The sequence below is a fragment of the Oryctolagus cuniculus genome, chromosome 9, assembly GCF_051225735.1.
Source record: "Oryctolagus cuniculus isolate XC-2025 breed Fujian yellow rabbit chromosome 9, ASM5122573v1, whole genome shotgun sequence".
NCBI lineage: Eukaryota > Metazoa > Chordata > Mammalia > Lagomorpha > Leporidae > Oryctolagus > Oryctolagus cuniculus.
In genome coordinates this window covers 81634718-81661369 of record NC_142875.1, presented here as the reverse complement: position 1 = coordinate 81661369, position 26652 = coordinate 81634718, and the positions used below count along the sequence as shown (strand labels likewise).

Here is a 26652-nt window from a genome sequence, read left to right as displayed (position 1 = left end):
GCATTGTTAGAAATCTTGACCAGCAGATATCGGCTAACAAACACAAGCTGTGAGGCAATAAATGCTTTTAACAAATTAATTATTTTAATTTTATTTGAGAGGCACATAGAGAGGGAGAGCTAGAGAGGGAAAACCAGAGAGAGGGAGAGAGACTGAAAGAGAGCAAGAAGGAAACAGAGAAGAGGGACAGGAAGAGATTTCTTTAAACGCCTAGGGCTGAACCAGATTGAAGCCAAAAGCAGGAAACTCAATCCAAGTCTCCCACATAGGGGCAGGAATCCAATTACTTGAGCCATCACAGCTGCCTCCCAGTATCTGCATTAGCAGGAAGGTGGTATCAGGGGTTGAGCTAGGACTTGAACCCAGGTACTCAGACATAGGACACAGGCATCTGAACCACTAAGCCTAACACCCTACCCCATACAATTTAAACTACAGTAGTTTTAAAATACATTTTGATAGCTAGTGGGATGCCTTTTTCTTTTTTTCAAATTGATCTTATATTTATATAAAAAAAAACAATCTTTAGAATTAGCTTATGAAAATTCATACAAAAATCCCTTTGGGATTTTGCAAGTTTCACTGAATTTTCAACCAACCATGAATTGAAAGTGTGAGGGGGAGGGTGAGAATCACAAGAATATGTTATGTTGTTGCTGACATGTACTATACAGTTCTCTGCGGAACATGTACAAACTTTTTTCCTTGTAATTATTCCCTAAACAATACAAGATAACAACTATTTACACAGCATTTACACTGTTAGGTATTACAAGTAACCCAGAGATGATTTACATTGCATATACAGAGGATATTCACTAGAACAAATTATATATGAATACTGTAACATTTTATAAGAGACTTGGGCATCTATAGAATTTGGTACCTGTGTTGAGGGGGATTGTGGGGGACAGTCCTGGAATCAATCCCTCTTGATACCAAGAGACAACTAACCGTATTGTCTACTATTGTCTCTCTCAACATCACCAACAAAAATGTCTTAGATGCTTTCCATGTTGGAGGCAGTGTGGTTTTGGAAAGAATGGTGGGGGGAGGAGTTGTTGGAGTTAGCCCTGGACTCTCAAGTTCTAATTCTAAAATATACAATGCATGCAATCTGGGATGAAGTTACTGAAACACTTGGTATCCTTATCTATAAAATGAGAAATTAAGATCTACCTGTTCTGAGGACAGTACCTCTGCATCACACATCCAACAAATTACAGGTACTTATTGCTACAAGAGGCACACAGGAAAAGCTGCTAAAAATTCCAAAGTTGCTAAGTTTGGGTCCCTGCTTACAATCTAAATGACCAGATTTGAAGTATATTCAGTGAAATGATGACTATAATTTACCTTAAAATACTGCAGCACAGATAGTGCGTGGTCACGTAGAAAATTTAAGCTACATCATAAGCAGTTACCCTATTCAAGAAACTAATCCCCAGGGTGGTTTTCTAACTAAAGCTATTCTACAAAGGTGGCTACAAGAGGTTATTACGAGTGCTTCAACTATCAATGTCTGAGCAATTCCAGACATTTTTGCTAATTATTAAATCAGTGGCTTGTTTCTGAAAATACACTCACTGATAAAATCAATAGAGTACAAGAAATCATTTATTGATTTTTTTTAAAAAGTCTTCGGTTTTTATACCAACTAGCCTTTGACAATTAACTCTTTTTATGTGTCTGCAGTAGCAATTCTTTTTAAAATAATTTTTATTTACTTATTTATACTTATACAAAAAGCACAGGGAAAGATACTGGACATCCATCTACAGGTTCTCTCCCCAAGCTTAAGTCATGAGCCTGGAACTCAATCCAGGTCTCCATGTGGGTGGCACCCAAATACCTGCTGCCTCCCAGAGGACACAGCAGCAGGAAACTGGAATTGAAAGCACAGAATACAAGCATCCCAAGCAGCACCCTAAACACTGTGCCAAATGCCCATTCCAGCTAAAATATTTTAAATCCCACCTCCCTGAACAAGGTGTAAGAATCTAATAAAATCTGTAGTTCACTCCCTGGTAACAATACCCAAAGTCTGACCCCTAAATGGGCCTGTGTTCAAGGCTGGATTAAAGGACTATATGCCTGATGCCAGCTACAATGGTCACAAAACTCTATCGCCAGAATATTGCTGAATTCTGCCTCAAGTGAACATCTCATCAAAGTGCTATCAGGTAATCTAAAAGGACAGAAAGCTGTCACTTTATCATACCTACAAAAGTGTATGAACTGTTCTGTACTGGCTCAATCACAAATATTGAGTCTGCACTTGGCATTAGGATTTAGTTTAAGACTTCCATTAATACTTTTTAGTGAAGTTGTGAGGAAAGAATTAACCCTACTCACTTGTAACCAAGTTGGCCTAAGTCAATTATCAGTGAAGAGATACTGCTGTTTTGGGTAGCTTATGTTAAATGCAAAGAGTCATAAAAGTAAATATGAAATATAGAAAGAAGTTTATAGAGGACTGAGATAACAAATCAAAACTTCAAAAAGTAGAAGCTTTTAAGAAAACTGTTATATAAGCAGAGTCCTGAGAACAATGGATGAACATGACATTAAGTCTCCTGTAGTGGAGTGTAGGTACATATTCAAGATATGACATGAAAGTTATTAAGATGGAGAAGTAGTTAAGAACTAAATTAAAGATGAAGGGGACTTCAACACTACTCCAAGAGAATTTCAATCTTACCAAACTGCCTATACTCATCATCACATGCAAACACTAAACACTGCTGTCTTTTAATTTAATGCTCCAAATCAGTTCAACTGTGATCTATGAATTCTTTGCTCTTCTTTCTTCAAATCTTGTTTTGAAAGCTAATTCCTGTATGAAACCATTCCTCACCAGAGCATATGTGGCTTTATAGCCAATCCCATTCTATTCATTCAAAGAGTGTTTACCTAAAGGTACTCCTGCCTCTTTAACCACATTCCTTAAAAGTCAAGAAACAGAAACAATGCTATGGTTTGAGTGCCCCCAAAGGGGTCATGTGTTGAAAATTAATCAACACTGTGAGGTATTAAGAGGGTGGAAACTTTATCCAACCATGATGTTTATAAGAGGTAGTGATTCTGGGAAGTGATTACAATAAGAGAAAATCATCAAGTGGAGCCCCCCGGATTGAACAGTGGTGCTTTACGACAGAGAAAGAACAGGACACTAACACCCTGTCTCTTGCCATGTGATGCCCTATGTTACCTCAGGAGTCTGCCAGGAAGAAGACTATCACAAAGGGGCAGGCATTTGGCACAATGGTTAAGACACTGCTTGGGATGGCTACATCCCAACTGCCTAGGTTCAAATTCCTACTCCACTTCTGATTCTAGCTTCCTGCTAATGCACACCCTGGGAAGAGCAAGCAGGTGATGGCTCAAGTAACTGGGTCCCTGTCATCCACATGAGACCTGGACTGAGTTCCAGGCTCCTGGATTTTGGATCATGCAGCCCTGGCTATTGAAAGCATTTGGGGAACAAACTAACAGATAGAACCTGTTTCTGTCTCTCGCTCACTCGCTCTCTGCCTTTCAAATAAATAATATATATATATGTGTGTATATATATATATATATAACATATATATACAAAAAAGGTGACCAACATATGTGGACCCTTGAACCTCCAGAACTGGGAGTTAAATAAATCTCTTTTATTTTTAAGTATCCAGCCACAAGTGTTTTGTTATAGTAATGAAAAGAAAAAAAAAAAAAAGGACTGACATTCAGGTATAGAGCTACTCATCCAGTAGATATTAAAATAAAAGGAAAAATACACTGTCATTTTATCCCTAGTTTGGTCTCTCACTAGCCTTTGTACTTTCTCCAAAGAATTTCATTCTTTAGTCTTTGGCTCCTATAAAATAAAAATGTGGCTGGGGCAGGGGGCTGAAGGCGAGGAGCAGATATTTGGCTTAGCAGTAAGACACCAGTTAGAATGGACACATCCCATATTCAAGTGCCTGGGTTCAAATCTCAGTTCTGCTCATGATTCCTGATTCCTACTAAGGAGTATCCCGGGAGGCATCAGGTGATAGCATCAGTAATTGGGTTCCTGCCACCCACACAAAACACCCACACTGAGTTCCAGGCTCCCAACTTCAGCCCCTTAGCCACTATGGGCATTTGGGGAGTGAACCAGCAGATAGGAGCTCTTTCCCTATCTTTTCTCTCAAATAAAATAAATTTTAAAAATTTCAAAATACGACCCATCTCAAAGATTTTTATATATAAAGTATTCTGTAAATTCTAAATCACACATAAATGGCACCTGCTGCCATTTTAATTGCTATTCTTATAGTATATACCTATTCTTCAAGTAAATACATCTATTTTATATATATATATCATCTCTATTATCTCCCACTCTAGGGATTCTCCTTGAAATTCTACTGAATTACCACTACTTTATTTACCTCCTATTTCAACATATTCCAGTATGCTGCCCTAAACCTACCTTCCTATTTTACTGTTTTTTTCTACATCCACTTAGTCAAATGATCCTATCTAGCTTTATCCTTTATCTAACTTCCAAATTTCAACTATTTCTTTATTTCTTTTTTTCTGGTATTAGATCCTAAGTCTAGAAGACTGTATATGCTTGTGAGACCTTAGGCTTTTTATACTGAGTTGAAATCTCAAGAGAATATTCACTGAAGAGGAATAAAAATGCCGGCGCCACGGCTCACTAGGCTAATCCTCCGCCTTGCGGCGCCGGCACACCGGGTTCTAGCCCGGGTCGGGGCGCCGGATTCTGTCCCGGTTGCCCCTCTTCCAGGCCAGCTCTCTGTTGTGGCCCAGGAGTGCAGCGGAGGATGGCCCAAGTGCTTGGGCCCTGCACCCCATGGGAGACCAGAAGCATCTGGCTCCTGCCATCGGATCAGCGCGGTGCGCCGGCTGCAGCGCGCTGGCCGCGGCGGCCATTGGAGGGTGAACCAACGGCAAAGGAAGACCTTTCTCTCTGTCTCTCTCACTGTCCACTCTGCCTGTTTAAAAAAAAAAAAAAAAAAATGCAAAGACCAAAATTTAAGCTTACTCATCAAGAAAAGTTTGTAATCTACACTGAAATATCCATATCATAAATTGAATCTTTACTTTATTTCTGATTATACTGCCTTGTAAGTAAAGATAAAACATTTGTGAAAGAGTTTCCTGGGATATTTTTTTAATCATCACTTAAAGATATCAAATATATTTTCTTTTCTCCTTATCTGGCATAAACTTTGCATCATCCTACAAAAAAAGCAAAAAATTGGGGTTGGCATTGTGGCATAGCAGGTAAAGCCTTTGACGATGGCATCCCATATGGGCACTGGTTCTAGTCCTGGCTACTCCACTTCCAATTCAACTCCCTGATAAAGTGCCTGGGAAAGCAGCAGAACATGGCCCAAGTGCTTGGACCCCTACATCCGTGAGAGACCGGGAAGAAATTCCTGGATCCTGGCTTCAGCCTGGCCCAGCCGTGGCAGTTGCAGCCTTTGGGGAGTGAACCAGAAGATGCAAGACCTCTGTTTCTCCCTCTCTAATTCTGCCTGTCAAAATAAATAAAATATATCTAAAAAAAAAAAAAAAAAAAGAAAAGATTGTGAATGGCTTCCTCTGCACCATTTTCCACAACTGCACAAATGTATTAAAACCCATCAATATTGATTAAAAATGTAAAAACAGGAATCTAAAATATTCTGCAATACAATTAAACATCACCATTTCTAACTCCATTAATTCAGATATTGCTCACCTTAACCTCCTATAATCTTTTTTAAGGATTTATTTATTTATTTATTTAAAAGAGTTACAGAGAGACAAAGGCAGAGAAAAAGAGACAGAGAGGTCTTCTACCCACTGGTTCACTCCCCAAATTTGGCCACAACAGCAGGAGCTGTTCCAATCCAAAGCCAGGAGCCAGGAGCTTCCTCCTGGTCTCCCACGTGTGTGCAGGAGCCCAAGGACTTGGGCCATCTTCTACTGCTTTCCCAGGCCACAGCAGAGAGCTAGATCGGAAGTGGAGCAGCTGGGACTCAAAGCAGCATCCCATTTGGGATGCCAGCACAGCAGGCGGAAGCTTTAAGCCGCAATGTCACAGTGCCAGGCCCAACCTCCTTTAATTTTAAGAAACCAAAAAAAGGTATGCCCTGCAAGTCAATGGTACTAACATGGCACAGTGCTTAAACACCCTCAAAATTCCTTTCCTCATCTCATTTGGCTCTCAAAATAATGCCAAGAAAATAAACATCATTCATTACATTAACATACAATAAAATTTGCTCAAGGTCAAAAACTGAAATAACTGAGTCAAAGCCCAAATATTCTAGCATTGCATCCAACTCTTCTTGAAGAGCTGAATTTAAAAGGGAAGGCCAGCCAGCAAAGTTTTCAAGTCCCATTTGATTTCATCATTGTCATGTCTATACAATGTACTTATTTTTAAAGTCTTTAGCAAAATCTAAATATAAATGCCATTTCTCCCTTATCAGATTTAAATATTTGTACTGCCAGATGTTATTATCAAACATAACAGATACTTTCTACCAGAAACATGAGAGCATTGTTATTGATAAGTATCACGATTATTAAATAATGAACTACCAAGTATTCACTTGGTAAATTTTACTTACCGAGACAACGTTGTTTTCCCAGAACCAGGCAGACCTCTTAGAAGAATAAGCAACTTTTGCAATTTATTGAACTTTTCCTCTTGAAACTGCTGGTTCACAAACCTATCTATACCATTATGCTTGTCCACAGAAGGATCTTTCCAGCATCCATCTATGATTTCACAGAAACCATTCACATATCCATCTTGTGTACCACAGACATTTCTAGAGGGATGAACACTAATGTTCTCTCCATAGCCAGAATCACTGTTCTCACCAAAAGTCAAAGAATTCCACTTAACATGACAACTATTATCGTAATATCCATTTTGTGTCAGAGATTCATCTTGGGCATGGAAAATATATGGCGGTGGATTTGGTGGAGCACTGAATTGCTGAATATTTAAATGATAGTCAAAATTGGGAAGGGGAGGACCATGAGGTACTACAAAAGGATGCACTGACTGCCATTCAGGCCTGAATGAAGTAAAAGCAGCATCACAAAATGCAGCTATTTCTTGTCCATTACGGAAATAGTTGCCTGGCTCATCCCCCAAGCACTGCTGATAATCACAATGCGACTGAAGAGCATTACTAAAATCTTCCTTTTCTTCATCAGATTTTAAAAAATCCTTATTATGATCCTGGTAATATGGAGTACGTTGTTCCTGAGAAGGTTCAGGTTCCTTACAACTGCTTTCTGAATCATCTTTCTCATTTTCAAGCTCTTCAATTTCTTTGTAAAACTGAGACAATTCACTGTCAATCTCTAGTTTTTTGGAGTTAAATTTCTGTTTTTCTTCTCGCCTTCTTTTGCCATTTATTCCACTCAAAGTATCTGTCTTTCCATTGCATTTCTTTATCTCAGGGGGTTTGTAAATAGGGCCTATAAATGCTTTACTTGTACTATATATTTCATCATCTCTAGTTATCAACGAAGGACTTGCATCCTGTAAAACTTGTGAATTAGTGGATTTAATAGCATCTGATTTATTTTCAGGCATCTCATTATGCAAAGGTTTCGGCAAATCTGTAGTTCTGGTTTTGTCCACTTGAGGATAACCATGTCTTCCGCCATCAACGGTCAAAGGGACCCAATCATTTCCAGTTTTCTCTCGGATTTTGTGAAAATCAGTACTACTGTGATGGGGGAAAACAAAAGGCTCTGCAGTTGCTTTCAATCTTTTATGGCACGGTCCATTTGCCAGTTCTCCAGGTCCCAAAAATTTAGTTTCAATTTCACCATGAGACATCTGAGGAGTAAATACACAATTATTAGTCTATTTTAAAATGTATTTATTTTCTTTATTTAAAAGACAGAAAGATATGGAGACATGTGCCAACCACTGGTTTCTTTCCCAAATGCCTGCAAAAGCTGATGCTAGGCTAGGCCAAAATCAGGAGCCTGGAACTCAAATGGTGTCTCCCATATATGTGGCAGGAGCTCAACTACTTGAGCCACCACCTGCTGTCTCCAAGTGCACATTTGTAGGAAGCTGGAATAGGAAGTGAGCCAGGACTTGAACCTAGGCACTCAATATGGGAACTGGATGTCCCAAGCAACACCTGAACCACTACCCCAAGTGCCCACCTCTTGTTAACATTTTAAAACATTAAACTAAGGCCCAGCATTGTAGTGCAGTGGTTTAAGCCACATCCTGCCATGCTAGCATCCCACACGAGAATTGGTTCAAGTCCCGAGCTGCTCAGCTTCCAATCTAGCTCCCTGCGAATGCACCCAGAAAAGCAGCACAAGATGGCCCAAGTACTTGGGTCTCTGTCACTCACAAGGGAGACTCGGATGGAATTCCAGGCTTCCAGTTTTGGCCTAGCCCAGCCCCGGCTGTTGAGGCCAGCGTGGGGGTGAACCAGCAGATGGACGATCTCCCTCCCTCACTGTCCTGGTCTATAACTCTGCCTTTCAAATAAATAAAATGAAGTTAAACAAGTTTCTTCATAAACAAGTAATTAGAAAAACATTTAAATTTGTGATACAAATTTATGATGGTAACATCTTCACGACAACTAGTCAAATTCTAATTTTATAACCACTTATTATGTAAGTATTGTCACAGCATAATTTACAGGAGTGGCTATTAAAAATATGCTATTTTTAAAACAGCATCTTTGGGCCCGCATCGCGGCTCACCAGGCTAATCCTCTGCCTGCGGCGCTGGCACCCCGGGTTCTAATCCTGGTTGGGGCGCCGGGTTCTGTCCCGGTTACTCCTCTTCCAGTTCAGCTCTCTGCTGTGGCCCGGGAAGGCAGTGGAGGATGGCCCAAGTGCTTGGGCCCTACACCCACATGGGAGACCAGGAGGAAGCACCTGGCTGCTGGCTTTGGATCGGTGCAGTGCACCAGCTGTAGTGGTCATTTGGGGGGTGAACCAACAGAAGGAAGACCTTTCTCTGTCTCTCTCTCTAACCCTCCCTGTCAAAAACAAAAAACAAAAAACAAAACAAAAAAAACAGCATCTTTGACAACGGCACCATGGCTCACTTGGTTAATCCTTTGCCTGCGGCGCCAGCATCCCCTATGGGCACCAGGCTCTAGTCCCAGTTGCTCCTCTTCCAGTCCAGCTCTTTGCTGTGGCCGGGGAAGGCAGTGGAAGATGGCTCAAGTCCTTGGGCCCTGCACCCATGTGGGAGACCAGAAGGAAGCACCTGGCTCCTGGCTTCAGATCAGCGCAGCGCCGGCCATAGCGGCCATTTGGGAGTGAACCAACGGAAGGAAGACTTTTTTTTCTGTCTCTCTCTAACTTTATGTCAAATTAAAAAAAAAAGCATCTTTAATCTAAATGATCCATTTCTGACTTTAGAGAAGTGAAATCATTTAGATAAGTTTGGGGAATCAAATCAACAGTATACACTTTTTGACATACACAACTGTGCTTCCACCCAAACTGACATCTGGATCTAACTTTGAATCCTAATGGTCTTCCTAGTTAAAGCTATTAGATGTAACTCCAGCTCCCAAACTCAGACAACCAAATGCCTTTAGCATTCAAATGTTAGGTTAGCTGAAATGTCAGTTTTTGTGGGCCCTTTTCCTGTGAGTAGTTAGTGTAAAGGTGATTATCAAATGAATGCAGTATGATAATTTAAAAGGAAAAATATTACTCAAGTTGCACTGAGAATGACATCAGTACATCATGCTTTACAGAAAAAAATCTGACAGCTGCCTCAAATCAAAAGCATTAGGAGGAAGACCTTTCTGTCTCTCTCTCTCACTGTCCACTCTGCAGGTCAAAAAATAAAGAAATAATTAAAAAAAAAAAAAAGCATTGGGGTCAGGCTGTGGCATAATGGGTAACAACCCCCCCGCAGAGCCGACATCCCATACGGGCGCCGGTTCAAGACCCAGATGCTCCACGTCCCATCCAGCTCTCTGCTATGGCCTGGGAAAGCAGCAGAGGATGGTCCAAGTGCTTGGGCCCCTGCACCTGCGTGGAAGACCCGAGATAGGAAGAAGCTCCTGGCATTGGACTGGCACAGCCTCAACCGTTGTGGCCATTTAGGGAATGGACAAGCACATAAATCCTTAAAAAAAAAAATCAAAAGCGTTCATTTTTTTTTTCAAGTGGTCGATCTATGTGGGAAATAAAACTGTTTCTCTGGAAATGTCTTAGAGATGGTTAAGAATACAATTCAAAAAAGGGCTGTTTTGTTCAGCCCTTTAGTCTGCTCGCTCTTTGGCGAGAGAAAGGAAAAAAGACAAACTAGCGCATGACGGAGGTGGGACAGAGAAGGCCTGGAGGAAGACAGGACCGTGACACCGGCCATCCCACCGGAAACAGCCCCCTCCTCGGCGGACTCTCCGCTGGTCACTTCCTCCCTGGAAAGGTGAGCGCAAAGTCCTAAGGCATGGCACGCAGTGTGGCCCATACCCAACCTCGGCCCTTCGGTGCGCCGTCCTCCGAGAGCCGCTCGGGACGAGTGCGTCCCCGACCTTCTCTGTCCCAAAGGAGACACGCTCCATGCCCTGCCTCGGAATTCCGGCGGTCTCCGAGCCTCACAGATCCACTCCGGGCTTTTACGGGTGCCGTAATCCCAGGCGTCCGGCCAGATCCGAGCCGCTGACCAAAGAAGGAAGCAACCGAAAAACACCACACACCACCCCACACCCCTAAAAACGGGGTATCTACTCACCTTACTCTACAGCTCTGCATGGAACTGGACTTTCCAACGAGCCCTCCCTTAGACAGACGCAAACCTCTGTGAAGGGGAAAGAAAACGCGTAGAAGACGCACAGGAGCAGAGAGCTGGAAGGACTGAGCCCCAGCCGGGAGGCTACGGGCAACAAGCCGCACCTCCGTACGCAAGATGGCGGCCGCCTCACGGCCACCCAGGCAGGAACTACGGGCTCGCGCCAGGCATTGTGGGAACTGCAGGCCGTCTTTCGCACCGCGGCTGTACACCACTGCGCCGAGAGCTGGTCTCCCAGAATCCATTGCGTGCCGTGCGCACTAATTTGACAAAAACGTAAACCGGAACTAGTTCCTTCCTCTGGAGCGGGGAAGTTATTTACAAACACCGAAGCACAGAAACCCGAGAAACCAGGAGCGACCCTCTCTGGCAGTCACCCCGGAAAAGAAAGGACAGGGCCTGGCGTCCCCAAGCAGGTGTATAAACTGCTCTCGGTGAATGCTTTTCCGGCTTTCCAGGAGACAAAGACTCAGCCGACTTCTCAAAAAGGAGCTCAACATTTGTAGCAGTAGCAGGGTTGGGTCGCGGACGTTGAGCGGAGAGACCAGGCGTAATTTTACGTTCTGTCAAAAGAATCATTGCAGTGCGAGTACCCATATACTAGATAAAAATACCTACTGAGAAAAACCAGTTAGTGTTACACTTCTGGTAACGAACACCGATTACTGAGCTTTTTCATGGACAGTCATGTGCATATCGCTTGGAATACCGAGTGTCTGGTAAGAATAAGCGCCATGTGTTTATTAAATTAAAAATGTATACGAACCAAACAACTGGCAGTCCCCATTCTTTCAAGTCACTACAAAGAAAGCTGCTAATCTCTTGGTTTTTATGTCATTCTTTCTGTAGGTATGTACCCTCCCACCCCACCAACAACATCATATAACGTTTTGATTTTAAAAGATAATAGTTAAAATCACAGTCTGGAGTCCACATTTGATTATATAACCAGTAGGCCTATGACCAAGAGGGCTCACCAAAGCAATCCCTTCCCTTACAAAGAATCTTCCTCAAATACTAATTATATCACCATTGTTTCCCTTGATTTAATTCAAGTTATCCATCCTCCTTTGAAACAAATACACAAATGAGGTTGTGACCTTCTCAGGGTATTATATATCCAGAGTCACAGAGTGTCAGTAGAAGTTGTTATTAATCTTGATCTCTCATCAAAGTGTTGTCCAGTTCCTTCACCGTGATTTCTTCCTTTGTAATTAATAGAAATGTGTGAGATAATAGTTTGAGGCTAAGCAAATATCCTGCTCCTAATGAAATTTTACATTATACTTTAGATCCCATTGATAATGTTTCTGGAACCAGTCTCTGTGACGTTGGTTATGAAATGTTGATTTTCCCCACCACACAGACTCCTTCAAACCTTCCACATTTGTCAATTCAAATGCTGCTATAAAGAAGAGTCCTTACTCACTATTGGCATGAATGTATGGATTCCTTTTTGTTAAGAAATTATAGTCCATTGCTGTCCTTATTAATTTGTTATCAATAGACTGTTTAGAGCAGTTTTAGATAAACTGAAAAATTGAGCAGATGCTACAATTTCCATGTACTCCCCACTAAACACACACACACACACACAGCTTTTCTTATTACTAACCTCAACATTATGTTACATTGTTACACTTAATGAATGACCAGTGACACAGTAGTAGTAACTGCAAAGTCCTTAGTTACATTTCCTTGGTTTATACCTAATGTCATTTCTTTTTTTTTTTTTAAGGCACAATCTCAAACTTATGATAGTTAGGCTCCTTTTGGCTGTGACAGTTTCTTGGACTTTACTTTTTAATGACCTTGACTATTTTCAGGAAAACTGGTCAAGTATCATTAGGATGTCCTTCTATTGGGATTGTATCTGATATTTTCTCCCATAATTAGGTTGGAGTTACTGGGTTTGTGGAAGAAGAAGGGTCACAGAGGGAAGGTGTCATTTTTATCATATCATATCTAGAGTACATATTACCAATATGATTTATGACTGTTGGCATTGCACTTTATCGCTTGGATGAAGTAATAGGTTTCTCCACAATAAATATATCCCTTGATACCCCTTTGCATGCAACACTTCTGAACAAAGTGACTGTGCACAGCACACATATCAGGAGTGGGGAGTGCTATGATAATGACACACACACATCATGTGTTGAAATGTAATCACCAATGTGGTAGGATTAAGTGGTAGGCACTTTGGGCTGGTATTGTGATGTAGCCGGAAAAGCCACCACATGTGATGTCGGTATCCCATATGGACACTGATTCGTGTCTCAGCTGCTCCAATTCTGATCCAGCTCCCTGCTAATGGCCTGGAAAAGGCAGCAGAAGATGGCCCAGGTGCTTTGGCCCCTGCCTTCCATGCGAGAGAACTGGAAGAAGTTCCTGGCTCCTGGTTTTGGCCTGACCCAGCCCTGACTGCTGTGGGCATCAGGGTGTGGGGGGGTGAACCAGTGGATGGAAACGCTCACTCTCTCTCTCTCTCTCCCCTTCTCTGTAACTCTTTCAAATAAATAAATCTTAAATATGAAGACCTGTAGGAGATAATCTTAAAAACAAAGACCTGTGGCCAGCGCCATGGCTTACTAGGCTAATCCTCCGCCTGCGGCGCCGGCACACCAGGTTCTAGTTCCGGTTGGGGTGAGGGATTCTGTCCCAGTTGCCCCTCTTCCAGGCCAGCTCTCTGCTGTGGCCTGGGAAGGCAGTGGAGGATGGCCCAAGTGCTTGGGCCCTGCACCCACGTGGGAGACCAGGAGGAAGCACCTGACTCCTGGCTTCGGATTGGCACAGCGCGCTGGCCATAGCAGCCATTTGGGGAGTGAACCAAAGGAAGGAAGACCTTTCTCTCTGTCTCTCTCTCTCACTGTCTAACTGCCTGTCAAAAAAAAACAAAAAACAAACAAAAAAAACAAAGACCTGTAGGAAATAATTAAATCATGAGGATGAAGCACTTGTGAATACAGTTAAGCATTTATAGAGGAGGTTTCATCCATTGCTCAGCCATCTTACTTTCCCTTCTACCTTGTAAGGACAAGCAAAAAAGTGCCATCTTGTAAACAGAGCAAACACCAGTGCTGGTCCCTTGATCCCTAACTCAGCCTCCGGAACCATAAGAAATAAATGTTTATTCTTTATAAATTAAACAATCTCTAGTACTTTGTTGTAGTACCCAAAACAGAGTAAGACAGGAAGTTGTACTCTTCTCCTTTCAGGAGGGGTACTTAGAAAGGAAAAAAGTCTTTGGAAAAAAAAAAGTGTATACATTTATCTAAAGGAACTGGCTTTGTGACTCAGGAGGCTAAGGTGCCGCTTATGACACTGGCATCAATTTCTAGCTGCTCAGATGGCCCAAATACTTGTCACTCATGTAGGAGACTCAGATAGAGTTTGTGGCTCTTGGCTTTGCCCTGGCTCAGCCCCAGCTGTTGTGGCATTTCAGTGGGAGGTGGGGTGAACCAACAAATGGAAGATAATCTTTTTCTCTCTGTCTCTCTCACTCTCTCTTTCACTCTGCCTTTCAAATAAATAAATAATTTTTTCTGTATTAAGATTTATTCTTTATTTATTTGAAAGGCAGAATGACAGAAAGGAGGAAAGACAGACAGACAGACAGACACACACACACACACACACACACACACAGTCAGAGAGAGAGAAAGAGAGAACTGGTTCACTCCCTAATTGGCCACAGTGGCTGGAGCTGGGCCAAGCTGAAGTCAGGAGCCTGGAGTTTCTTTCAGGTTTCCCATGTGGGTGCAAGGGCCCAAGGACTTGGGCCATCTTCTGCTGCATTCTCAGGCATATTAGCAGGGAGCTGGATCAGGAAGCGGAGCAGCCAGGACTTGAACTGCTGCCCATATGAGTTACCAGCACTGCAGAAAGTGGCTTAACCCGCTACGGCACAGTGCCAGCCCCAATAAATAAATCTTTTTAAAATTATCTAAAATAAATTTTATGTGAATCAGTACCCTTCATAAGGATATAAGAACCTAAAAAAATAGTTAATGAAGAGTGCCAGGCCCTGGAAACAATATATTAAATATACTAAAACATAGTAAACTGAAAACAGCAAAGGCTGTTTAATCAGATTCCTCTTGGCAGTCCTTTGTTGTCAGAGATAAGAATGTTCCTTTCCCCCAGGTATCAGAAAGGCAGTTCTCACACAGAGTCTTCTGACCTGCTTCACAGAAAGGTCACAGAACCCTGCCTGCACCTGCTGTTTCTGAAATTGCTTAGGCTGAAAATATTCAGCGTACTAAGATGGAACCATATAATAATAAAGTGATTCAGTAAAGTTGCAAGATACAGAAGCAACATACAGAGAATCAGTAGTATTTTTCAAAGATTTTTATTTATTTATTTGAAAGTCAGATTTACACAGAGAGAGAAGGAGAGGCAGAGAGAGAGAGGTCTTCCATACACTGGTTCACTCCCCAAATGGCTGCAATAGCCGGAGTTGTGTGCATCCAAAGCCAGGAGCCAGGAGTTTCCTTCAGGTCTTCCCAGGTGGGTGCAGAGGCCCAAGGACTTGGGCTACCTTTTACTGATTTCCCAAGCCATAGTGGGGAGCTGGATCAGAAGTGGAACAGCCAGGACTTGAACCAGCACCCCCATATGGTGTTGGCTCTACCTGCTACACCACAACGCCAGCCCCAGTAACACTAACAATGAACTATCCAGAAAAGAAACCAAGAAAACAGTCTCATTCACAATAGCCACAAAAATCAAAAATCAAATAAAATTTGTAGGAATAAATTTAACCAAGGAGGCAAAAGATCTCAACACTGAAAGCTATAAGCCAACCATAAAAAAGTTAAGACACAAAGAAGGGACTAGCGCTGTGGTGTAGCTCTGCTTACAACACCAGCAACCACTATGGGCACCAGATAATTTTCCAGCTGCTCCACTTCTGATCCAGGTCTCTGCTAATGTGCCTTGGAAAGCAATGGAGGTCAGCCCAAGTGCTTGGGCCCCTGCACTAGCATGGGAGACCAGGAAGAAGCACCTGGCTCTTGGCTTCAGATCAGTGCAGCGCCAGCTGTAGCAGCCATTTGGGGAGTGAACCAATGGAAGGAAGACCTTTCTCTTGCTCTCTCTCTCTCTCACTCTCTCTCTCACTGTATGACTCTACCTGTCAAATAAAAAAAAAAAAAAACCACCAGATTGAATAATGTGACCTCTACCCTAACAACCTAATCCAATCCAATCACTTTTCAAAGGCCTTTCCTCCATACACAATAATTGCATTAAGTGTCTACCTTGTTAATACTATGAACATAGGCCTCTGGGGACAAAAAGACTTCTGTGACCAAGTCTTTAACACAAGACCCTTTGTGGGAACACTCAAATTACTATCCAAAGTATACCAATAGTAAGATATATTTTGCAACTTTTTAGCTTCCATCATTTTTTTAAAAAAGTATTATTTGAAAGTCCTGGGATTTTTTTTATTCATTTATTTTGTTTATTTGAAAAGCAGAGTTATAGAAAGAGAGAGAAGGAGAGACAGAGAGACCTTCCATGCTGGTTCACTCCCTAAATGACTGCAACAGCCAGTGGTGGGCCAGATTGAAGCCAGGTGCCAGGAGCTTTTCCAGTTCTCCCACGTGGGTGCAGGAGCCCAAGCACTAGGGCCGTCTTCCTCTGCTTTCCCAGAGGAAAATTAGCAGGGAGCTGGATGGAAAGTGGATTAACTGGGACTGGAACTGGTGCCCATATGGGATGTCGGCATCCCAGATGGCAGTCTTACCCACTTTGGTTTCATCTTTAACAGCTTTAGAAAAATACATTTTAAAAGACATCTTCCTTCACAATTTAATGATTTTTGTTACTGTATATCCTATTTACTCTTTTAAACCTAATATCCATGTTAATGGTTCTGTTTAGTACTCTTCACTCTCTTTCTGCTGCTTTGACTGTTTGTTGCTCAGTATCTAATTTTTCTGCAAAGTGCTCTCAATTTCCCTTTGTTAGAAATGCAAAGGTCACATTTAAATGTCATTGAATTGTAATGAGTAATCTTTTTAAAAATATTATTTATTATTTGAAAGGCAAAGTTACAGAGAGGCAGAGGCAGAGAGAGGTCTTCCATCTACTGGTCCACTCCCCAGATGGCTGCAACGGCCAGAGCTGCACCTATCTGAAGCCAGGAGCCAGGAGCTTCTTCCAGGTCTCCCATGTGAGTACAGGGGCCCAAGCACTTGGGCCATCTTCTACTGCTTTCCCAGGCCATAGCAGAGAGCTGGATCGGAAGTGCAGCTGCCAGGACCCAGCTGGGGTCCATATGGGATGCCAGCACTACAGGTGGCAGCTTGACCTGCTAAGCCACAGCACTGGCCCTTTGAATAATCTTGATTTTAGTTGCTTTTGAATTTAAATTGTAGAACATCAATGAAATTAATTTGACTTTCATTTTATATTATATTTTAATTTATATGTATTTCAGATTGACAAATTATAATTGTATGTAGTCATTTATCAGTACAATGTGATGTTTCTGTAGATGCATGCTTGTGGGATGATCAAATCAGGCAAATAAATAAATCCATCAGCTCACATACTTTGTGCTGAGAACATTTAAGATCTACTTTTTTGTAATTTTGAAATATATAATACAGTACATGATTATTGACAATCACTGTACTATGTAGCTGTTCACCAGAACTTATTCCTCATAAGTGTAACTTTAAATATATTAAATCATATTTTAATTTAAATTACAAACATGAGAAAAACAAAAGGAAAGCTAATATGCCATTGGATAAAAAGTAATATAATACCTTGAGTTTGAAATGAGAGAATTTTTTATATTACCTATAATATGAACTTTTTTCAAAATACCTGAAACACTTAAGAAGCAGCCAAAATAGGAAATATTGTATTTTTGTTGGAAACTTGGCATTTCACACAAAAATATTTCTATTTATAATGATTCCTATTTAGTAATCTTTTTTGTTGTTGTTTACTTTTTTAAGGGTGAAAAACTCAAGCCTCTGTGAATTCTGCTTCAAAGTACTAGGAAGAGCCGACACTGAAGGATCACAATAGCTGTGTGGCTGTGAATACTTAGTGCCACAAACCAGTAATCCCTGTGACAATTTTCCTGCACATCCTGCTTCAAACCAAAAGGTCAGGAGGATGGAAAGGCCCTGCTTTCACAGTCTGTATTCATGCTGAAAATTGAGATTAAGAGTGCGTTTGCCCTTCTTCCCCACAGGAAGTTACTGTCCTCCCTGAGCTCATCTTAGCTCATCTTAGCTGCTTGTTTTCAATCAATCTTAGAATTTTAAGGATTGATTCACCAATTTCTCCATAGAACATTCATTTTAGCTTCAATAATATTAAGAGATACCTAGTTCTTCAATAAACAATATTTAGCATCTATTAAAACATTTATGGGGCCCATATGGGCGCCGGTTCATGTCCTGGCTGCTCCTCTTCCAATCCCACTCTCTGCCTAATGGCCTGGGAAAGCAGTGGAAGACACCCCAAGTGCTGGGGCACCTGCATGGGAGGCCTCAAAGAAGCTCCTGGCTCCTGACTTCAGCTGTGGCTTTTGCGACCATTTGAGTAGTGAAACAGCAGATGGAAGACCTCTCTCTGTCTCTCCCTCTCTGTCTGTAACTCTACCTCTCAAATAAAAAACTAAAATCTTAAAAAAAAAAAAAAAAAGCACTTATGGGGCAGATATGTTGCACAGCTGTTAACTCACTGCTTTAGATGGCTACATTCCATAATGGAGTCCTAGATTCAAGTCGTGGCTACTCCACTTCAGATCTAACTTACTACTAGGAGGAAGCATGTGATGGCTCAAATACTTGGGTCCCTGTCACCCATGTGGGAAACTCAGAGTTTCTAGGCTTTAGCCTGGCCCGTGGCTGGCTGGTGTTGGCATTTCGGGAATGAGCCAGCAGATGGAAGATCTCTTTGTCTCTGTCTCTCTGTCTCTCTCTCCCTCTCTCTGCCTTTCAAATAAAATGAAATATAAAATAATTAAATTTTTAAAAAATTTGGGGGCTGAGGTTGTGGCACAGCAGGTTATGCTGCCACTTGCCACTCCAGCATCCAATATCAGAATGGTAGTTCGAGTCCCCTCTGCTCTGTTTCTGATCCTGCTTCTGTCTAATGTTCCTGGGAGGCAAGAGATGATAGTCCAAGTACTTGGGCCCTTGCCACCAATATGGGAGACCCTAAAGGAGTAGCTGGCTCCTAGCTTCAGCCTAGCCAAGCCCAGTTTGTTGTGGCCATTTGGGGAATATCCCAGCAGATGGAAGATCTCTGTTTCTTGCTTTCTACTTCCCTCCATGCTCTGCCTTTCAAATAATAAATTAAAAAAAATTTTTTTGTTGAGTCTGTTAAACTTTTTAAGGTGCTAAAAGCATCCATTGTATATTTGATAAATCCTATGAACTGACCAGTGTGAGGGAACAACTCCACCCTGGCTCCCTGGTGACCTTGCACATATTCACATAGGTGACATAGGCAAAAACTTAAACTACAACCTATAAAATTCTTGATGCCATGCGATCCTCCCAGACACAGAGGAGGGGAGGCCTAGAGAAGTAGCTCCTGGTCCATCTCTTGCTCACCTTCTTCTCTGGAATGCTGTCATGAGACAATTTCTCATGGTCCCTGCGGTTTGGGTGAGATCTGAGGCTTTGAGCCCCCTTGGAAAAGAGCCATGGGATATGAAATTGGTTCCTTAGTAGTAGGATATCCACAACCTGTGTTGCAGGTATTTTTTTTGTTGTTGTTGCAGGTATTTGAGTGGGCTCTTTAGTTCTTTTTATGTGTATGTGTGTCTATTTTGGGGGGTGTGCAACAAGGGCTACTGGCACTTCAGCAACTCTTCCCTTCTCTCACTGTCCAAGCACTAAACTGTCTGAACCTGAAGTTGGCTGTGGTCTCAAGCCCATTAGGATGTCTACTATAAAACAATACAAAATAAAACAAATGCACAGAAAATAACAAGTGTTGGTGAGGATGTGGAGAAATTGGAACCCATGCACACTGCTGGTAAAAATGTAAAATGATACAGCAGCTATGAAAAACAGTATGGTGCTTCCTCAAAAAATCAAAAACTTAATTACCATATGATCCAGCAATCTCATTTCTGAGTATATACTCAAAAGATTTAAATAAGGGCCATCGCCGGGGCTCAATAGGCTAATCCTCCACCTAGCAGCGCCGGCACACCAGGTTCTAGTCCCGGTCGGGGTGCCGGATTCTTTCCCGGTTGCCCCTCTTCCAGGCCAGCTCTCTGCTATGGCCAGGGAAGGCAGTGGAGGATGGCCCAAGTGCTTGGGCCCTGCACCCCATGGGAGACCAGGAGAAGCACCTGGCTCCTGCCTTCGGATCAGCGTGGTGTGCCGGCCGCAGCGCGCCAGCTGTGGCAGCCATTGGAGGGTGAACCAATGGCAAAGGAAGACCTTTCTCTCTGTCTCTCTCTCTCTCACTATCCACTCTGTCTGTCAAAAAAAAAAAAAAGACTTAAATAAGACCAAGAAGGAATATTTCATGTTCATAGACATTTGTATGTTTATGTTTGTAGGATTATGCCCAATAGCCTAGCAGTTGAAGCAACTCAGATGGTAATCACCAGAGGAAAGACTAAAAAAATTATGTATATAACTGGCACCGCGGCTCAATAGGCTAATCCTCTGCCTGCGGCGCCGGCACACTGGGTTCTAGTCCCGGTTGGGCCACCGGATTCTGTCCCAGTTGCCCCTCTTCCAGGCCAGCTCTCTGCTGTGGCCCGGGAGTGCAGTGGAGGATGGCCCAAGTGCTTGGGCCCTGTACCCGCATGGGAGACCAAGAGAAGCACCTGGCTCCTGGCTTTGGATGAGTGCGGTGCGCTGGCCGTAGTGCGCCAGTCGCAGCGGCTATTGGAGGGTGAACCAAGAGTAAAGGAAGACCTTTCTCTCTGTCTCTCTCTCTCTCTCTGTCCACTCTGCCTGTCAAAAAAAAAAACTATGTATATATACAATGTAAGATTATTCAGGCTTAAAAAGAAAGGAAATCTTGTCATGTGTTCACTGGATGAGTCTTTTTTTTTTTTTTAAGATTTATTTATTTATTTGAAAGTCAGAGTCACACAGAGAGAGAATGAGAGGCAGAGAGCTGGATCAGAAGTGGAGCAGCTGGGACTCAAACCGGTGACCATAAGGGATGCTGGTGCTGCAGGTGGTGGCTTTACCTGCTATGCCACAGCGCCAGCCCTATGGATGAGTCTTACACATGTTATGCTAAGAGAAATGCATCAGTCAGAAAAAGAATTAATATATGCGTTCACTTGTATGAGGTATCAAGAGGAGTGAAATTCATAGAGATATAAAGTAAAATGGTGGTTAGCAAAGGCTAAGGAAATGGGGATAGGGGATGGGAAGTTTTTGTTAAATGTATATGGAGTTCTAGATATTGGCTATACAGTATGTACAGAATGTATTTAGCATTCAAAAAATAGTTCCTATGGAGCCAGCCACTGGTGGAGCAGTTAAGAAGCTACTTGAGATGTCTGCATTCCACATTGGAGTGTCTTGATCCAAGTCTTGGATCCACTCCTAATTCTAGGTGCCTGCTAATATGCACTCTGGAAGGAAGCAGGGCTCAAGTGACTGTGTCCCTGACACATGGCAGACCCGGATTGAATTCTGGGCTCGTGGCTTTGGCCTGGTGCAGCGCTGGCTGTTAATTTGGGATTAAACCAATGGGTGAGGTATTTTCCTCTGTTTACCTCTGCCTGTATCTGCCTTTCAAACATATAACTAAAAAGTTTTTAAATACTTAATATGGTAAACTTAGATTAGTATATTTTGTCACCCTGAAGAAAACTAAGGGAAAAAAAGGAGTACCCCCTACCCCCCCACATCCCCGTCAAAGTGGCTTGTATTTTTACAGGACAAATCACTCAAATGTTGGTGTTGGATTTACCTTGTCTTATGCGAGTGCTTGACAATCAGTAAGCAAATTAAGCACTTGTGGAATTTGCTATGCAGTGAACTGAATTTCAATGAATTGGCTCTCAGTAGATTGATATGTTTTCCATGTCACTTAATAACCATATTGGACACTTGATGACTTCAAAGAATGCATACTCAAAAGTGTGCAAATGCCAGCAAAGGGAACATAAACAAGCGAAGCAGCCTTGGTGTGACAGAGAATGTCAAGGGCACTGGGAAATATGGGCTCATTTAAAGGATGCAGCCCTTACTGAATTTAATTCAACTCAGTGACCAAATCCTTCATTTTTCAGAAGGCAGAGGTTCATATATACAGGGAATATTTCGGAGAGTTGTGTAAAAATGGAATTAAAAGGTGTTTGGAAATTCAAGCACCAGAAGTAGTATTATATTCTCAGAATTTTATCTATGAAACTACACTGAATCTTTCTCTTGTATTAACATAATATTAACATGGGCCTGCGCCGCGGCTCAATAGGCTAATCTTCCACCTGTGGCGCCGGCACACCGGGTTCTAGTCCCGGTTGGGGCACCGGATTCTGTCCCGGTTGCCCCTCTTCCAGGCCAGCTCTCTGCTGTGGCCCAGTAAGGCAGTGGAGGATGGCCCAAGTGCTTGGGCCCTGCACCCCATGGGAGACCAGGAGAAGCACCTGGCTCCTGCCTTCGGATCAGCGTGGTGCGCCGGCCACAGCACACCAGCCGTGACGGCCATTGGAGGGTGAACCAATGGCAAAGGAAGACCTTTTTCTCTGTCTCTCTCTCTCTCTCACTATCCGCTCTGTCTGTCAAAAAAAAAAAAAAAAAAAAAAAGAATTAAAACAAAACATAACATTAACATGAGAATTCTGTTGTAGTAATTATCACCCATTTGCTGTAAATCTGATAAACTAATGTATTAATAAAATCCTTTAAAAAGGAATCTTCAAACAGATTATGAAGAAACTACATGTGGATTTCAAAATGTTCGCATCAAAATAAACCTATCTTTTAATTTCATTTTCTATGAACTTTTTGAAATGGCATTGTATGTGAAGTTTCTCGGTTTTTAAATACTGTCAAAGTATCTGTAGGGGTGAGGCTAGCACAAATAAAACCTTTGATAGTTTGATAGTTGATATATGGCTTTTAAACTATTAGACTTGGCCAAAATGTTACTTTTTAGGAAGATTTTTCTAACCTTTCCTTACATCTCTAGGCCAAGAAGACCCTTTGTTCTTCAATATCCAAAGAGATTTATTTTTATAGCCTTTATCACAGTGTGTATGCTTTTGTGTCTCCCTCTTACAAGGCCGTATGCATCTCAAAGGCAGATTTGACCTACATATTTCTATACTCTCTACAACCAGCACACTGTCACACCCTAGCAGATGGATGGTGACATGAAGCCCAGATACCCTATGCTGACAGCAGTTCCTTAATTAATCAGTCTAGGTACCCAAAGGAAAGCATTCGTCTAGTTCTTAGTGAAGACAAATTGTCTAAATCACTATTTTCAGGTCTTCAAAAGCAATTCTTTTTATAATCCACTGAGTTTTATTTGAGATTCTCAGATGTGCTGGTATGTAGCTTTCAAAATGTGTCTCTGTTGCTTGAGTTTAATCTATGGGTTTTATCTTACTTTAGACAGTTTTTAAGAAACCATTAACGGGGCCAGTGCTGTGGCGTAGCAGGTAAAGCCACCACCTGCGGGATATGTGCTACATAGCGGTAAAAAAAAAATGTGTAGTTTGCAACAAAATGGATGAAACTGGAAAACATCATACTTAGTGAAACAAGCCAGTCCCAAAGGACAAACACCATATGTTTTTCCTGACCTGTGATAACTAACACAGCATCTAAAAGGCAATCTATAGAAGTGAAATTGACACTTTGAGAAGGAATGGCTTTGAACAGCCCATAGTCTCCCATTACTATTGTATATATTTTTTTTAAGATTTATTCATCTATTTGAAAGCCAGAGTTAAACAGAGAGAGAAGGAGAGGCAGAGAGAGAGAGAGCGAGGTCTTCCATCTGTTGCTTCACTCCCCAGTTGGCTGCAATGGCCGGAGCTGTGCCAATAGGAAGCCAAGAGCCAGGAGCCAGGAGCTTCTTCCAGGTCTCCCACATGAGTGCAATGGCCCAAGGACTTGCACCATCTTCTGCTGCTTTCCCAGGCCATAGCAGAGAGCTGGATCGGAAGTGCAGCAGCCGGGACTCGAACCGCCATGCACATGGGATGCCAGCACAGTGCTGCCCCCCCCTCATTACTCTTGTATTTGAGTCTATATCTCTCTTTAAATCCCTTAGCATTTATTTTAAATAGCTAGGTGCCCTGTAATTAGGTGCATATACATTTATAATAGTCACATTTTCCTGTTGGCAATCAGATCTTTTGATAGGTTTTGTGCCCTCCTTGTAAATGAATGTCAATCTGATTGTCAAGTTTTTTTTTCAAAATTGTGCTCCACTGCCAGCAACCACTTTGGGTTTTTCCTCTTTTGGAGCTCCCCTCCATGCTGCTCTGGCTGGAGGTCTTTGATTCTAATAAGTCATTCTTTTAAAACCCTCTGCTTGCTCTGCCAGCCAAGAGTTGGATCACCGGAAATGGAACTGCCCTGGAGTCAAAGGACACCCAGGTCAGAGCCACAGATCTTGCTGGCTCCAAGCTGAAAGGCCTTTCACTCAGCCCAGCTTCCAAAGTGACCACCGCTGCTGAGGAGATGGCCAAGTAGGGTCAGCAACATCGCAGGCAGAACTGTAAATTTCCTGTTAGAGTTGCCACCTGCCTTTGTCTAGCCAGCTCTCCTCCCAGGCCAGCTAGGTAATGGAAGTCAACAGGGTGCCTTCCCAAGGAGTTTCACATCTCCCTTACGCTGTACCCCACCCACCAGATTATTATCAAGTCATTTCTCTCAGTTTCTCTTTGCCTCTCAATCAGAAAACTTAGTTGTGGCTTAGATAGCACCTTTCTTAGGTCCTTTAATAATGACCCTGTCCTTTGTTCTACACCCTGTCTAGCCCACTTGAGGCCTCATTCCTTTGTAATCATAGCCTCTACTCTAACATCAATGGCTCTGCTCCCAACATGTGTGTACTGATGGTCCTCTCCCCCTCCTAATGTTGTATGATTGTTCAGAATTTCTCTACAGACAAACCCCCTACCTGCAAGAGATGAGTGCCCATTCTCCCAGTCTTGGCTGGTATCAGCTTTAAACCACATCCATCAGTCATCACAAGGGTCCAGAGACCCCCCATTTCCTCTCCTCTATGAAATCCTCTCATTACCTTGTTAATGTCACTCTTAGCATCATTGGTCGCTATTCTCACGCTGTCTTTTATACTACAGTGTCTGTGTAAGTGTTTACAGGAGATGATAATGGAACCAAGGCCTTCACCAACCTGGTGGTCAACCAAATGCTGCTACAGGGATATACTTGGCTCCTCACCTGGGAGACAGCGGGCTTGAGACATCGCCCCATGCCAGCGAAGAGTACCTCATCACCCCATGTCAGCAGGAAGTAGCTCTAAACAGATCATCGTCCTTCTACCCCTCCTGGACTTTTGGGACTAATGTAATCCTGTACAACTCCTGCTTTATAAAAAACAAAAGGGGGAATGTTAGAAAACTGGCACAGTCTTATCTATGGTGCGATCTACACTCTGACACCATCCTAGGCTGTAGCCCCCGCCGCCATTGCTGGAAACCAGGTGGCCACATGGCCCAACCACCAGTGTCAAGCTCCACCCCCATCCTAATGGGATTGGCTGCTCTTACATCCCTGCCCACCCCCTGGCAAAGTTTTAAAAATGACCTGCTCCTGAACACGTGTCTTCCTCCTCTCTCTCCTCTCTTTCTCCTTCTCTCCGTCTCCTGATCTCTCTGTCTCTTGATCTCTCTTATGTTCTCCTTCTGCCTCTTTGTCCTTCTTTGCCCCTTCTCTCTGGTCTGCTGGGTTTTCTCCAATAAACCCTTTCCCTTAAAAATAAATAAATAAAAATTAAAAAATCTCTCTGCTTGCCTGCTTGGAAATTCTTACATGTGAGATGAAGAACTGAGATAATAATATTCTCTCCGCTGACATTTCACCCATAACAATAGTTTAGCAGGGTCAGTGTTGTGGCATAACAGATAAAGCCACCACCTGTGATGCCAGCATCTCATGTGGGCACTGGTTTGCATCCTGGCAGCTCTACTTCCAGTCCAGCTCTCCGCTGGTGTGTCTGGGAAAGAAGCAGAGGATGGCCCAGATGCTTGGGCCGATGTATCCACATGGGAGATCTGGAAGAAGCTCCTGGCTCCTGGCTTCACACCAGCCCAGATCAGGCCATTGCAGCCATTTGGGGAGTGAACCAGCTAATAGAATCTATCTCTCTCTCTCTCTCTCTCTCTCTCTCTGTCTCTTTCCCCACCCTCTCTGTAACTCTGCCTTTCCAATAAATCAATAAATCTTTTTTTAAAAAGTCATAGTTTATTTTCCTTGCTTTTTTATTGCTCATAAGGGAGTTTAATTTTACATTAAGATTCTTTTATCTTCATTGTTAAAACTTTATTTATTTGAAAGGCAGAGTTACAGAGAAGGGGTGGGGAGAGATGGAGAGAGAGAGATCTCCCATCTGATGGCTCACTCCCCAAATGGTTGCAATGTTTGGAACTGGGCTGGTCAAAGCCAGGAGCCAGGAGCTTCTTCCGGATCTCCCATATGGGTGGTCCGGGCCTAAGCACTTGGGCCATTCTCAGCTGCTTTTCCAGGCATATTACAAGGGAGCTGGATTGGAAGTGGAGCAGTTGGGATTCCAACAGCACCCATATTGGCTTTATCTGCTATGCCACAATGCTGGCCCAGGATTATTTTTTGAAAAAAGATATTTATTCACTTATTTGAAAGGCAGAGTGACAGAGA

The 26652-nt window shown here is 42.6% G+C and overlaps 1 protein-coding gene and 1 long non-coding RNA gene across 11 annotated transcripts in view; one reads left to right on the top strand and one right to left on the bottom strand.

Annotated features, from left to right (window-relative positions):
• The window catches only part of N4BP2L2 (NEDD4 binding protein 2 like 2), a 30686-nt gene extending 19760 nt beyond the window's left edge, over positions 1-10926 (bottom strand). For all 10 annotated transcript variants that reach the window (XR_016213332.1, XR_016213333.1, XR_016213334.1 and 7 more), the window contains exons 1-2: positions 10748-10926; positions 6621-7852 (exon numbers count right to left, since the gene is read on the bottom strand). Coding sequence is in view for 5 of the 10 variants with exons in the window: in XM_089304258.1 (XP_089160384.1) it covers positions 6621-7852 (1232 nt within the window). In the remaining 5 variants the exon portion in view is untranslated. The remainder of the gene's footprint in view (positions 1-6620; positions 7853-10747) is intronic.
• Positions 10927-11063: 137 nt separating this feature from the next.
• Positions 11064-20285, top strand: LOC108178796 (uncharacterized). The gene is made up of 3 exons (XR_016213342.1): positions 11064-11523; positions 16864-16991; positions 17788-20285. It is a non-coding gene; the product is annotated as an uncharacterized LOC108178796 (long non-coding RNA).
• The last annotated feature ends 6367 nt before the right edge of the window (positions 20286-26652 follow it).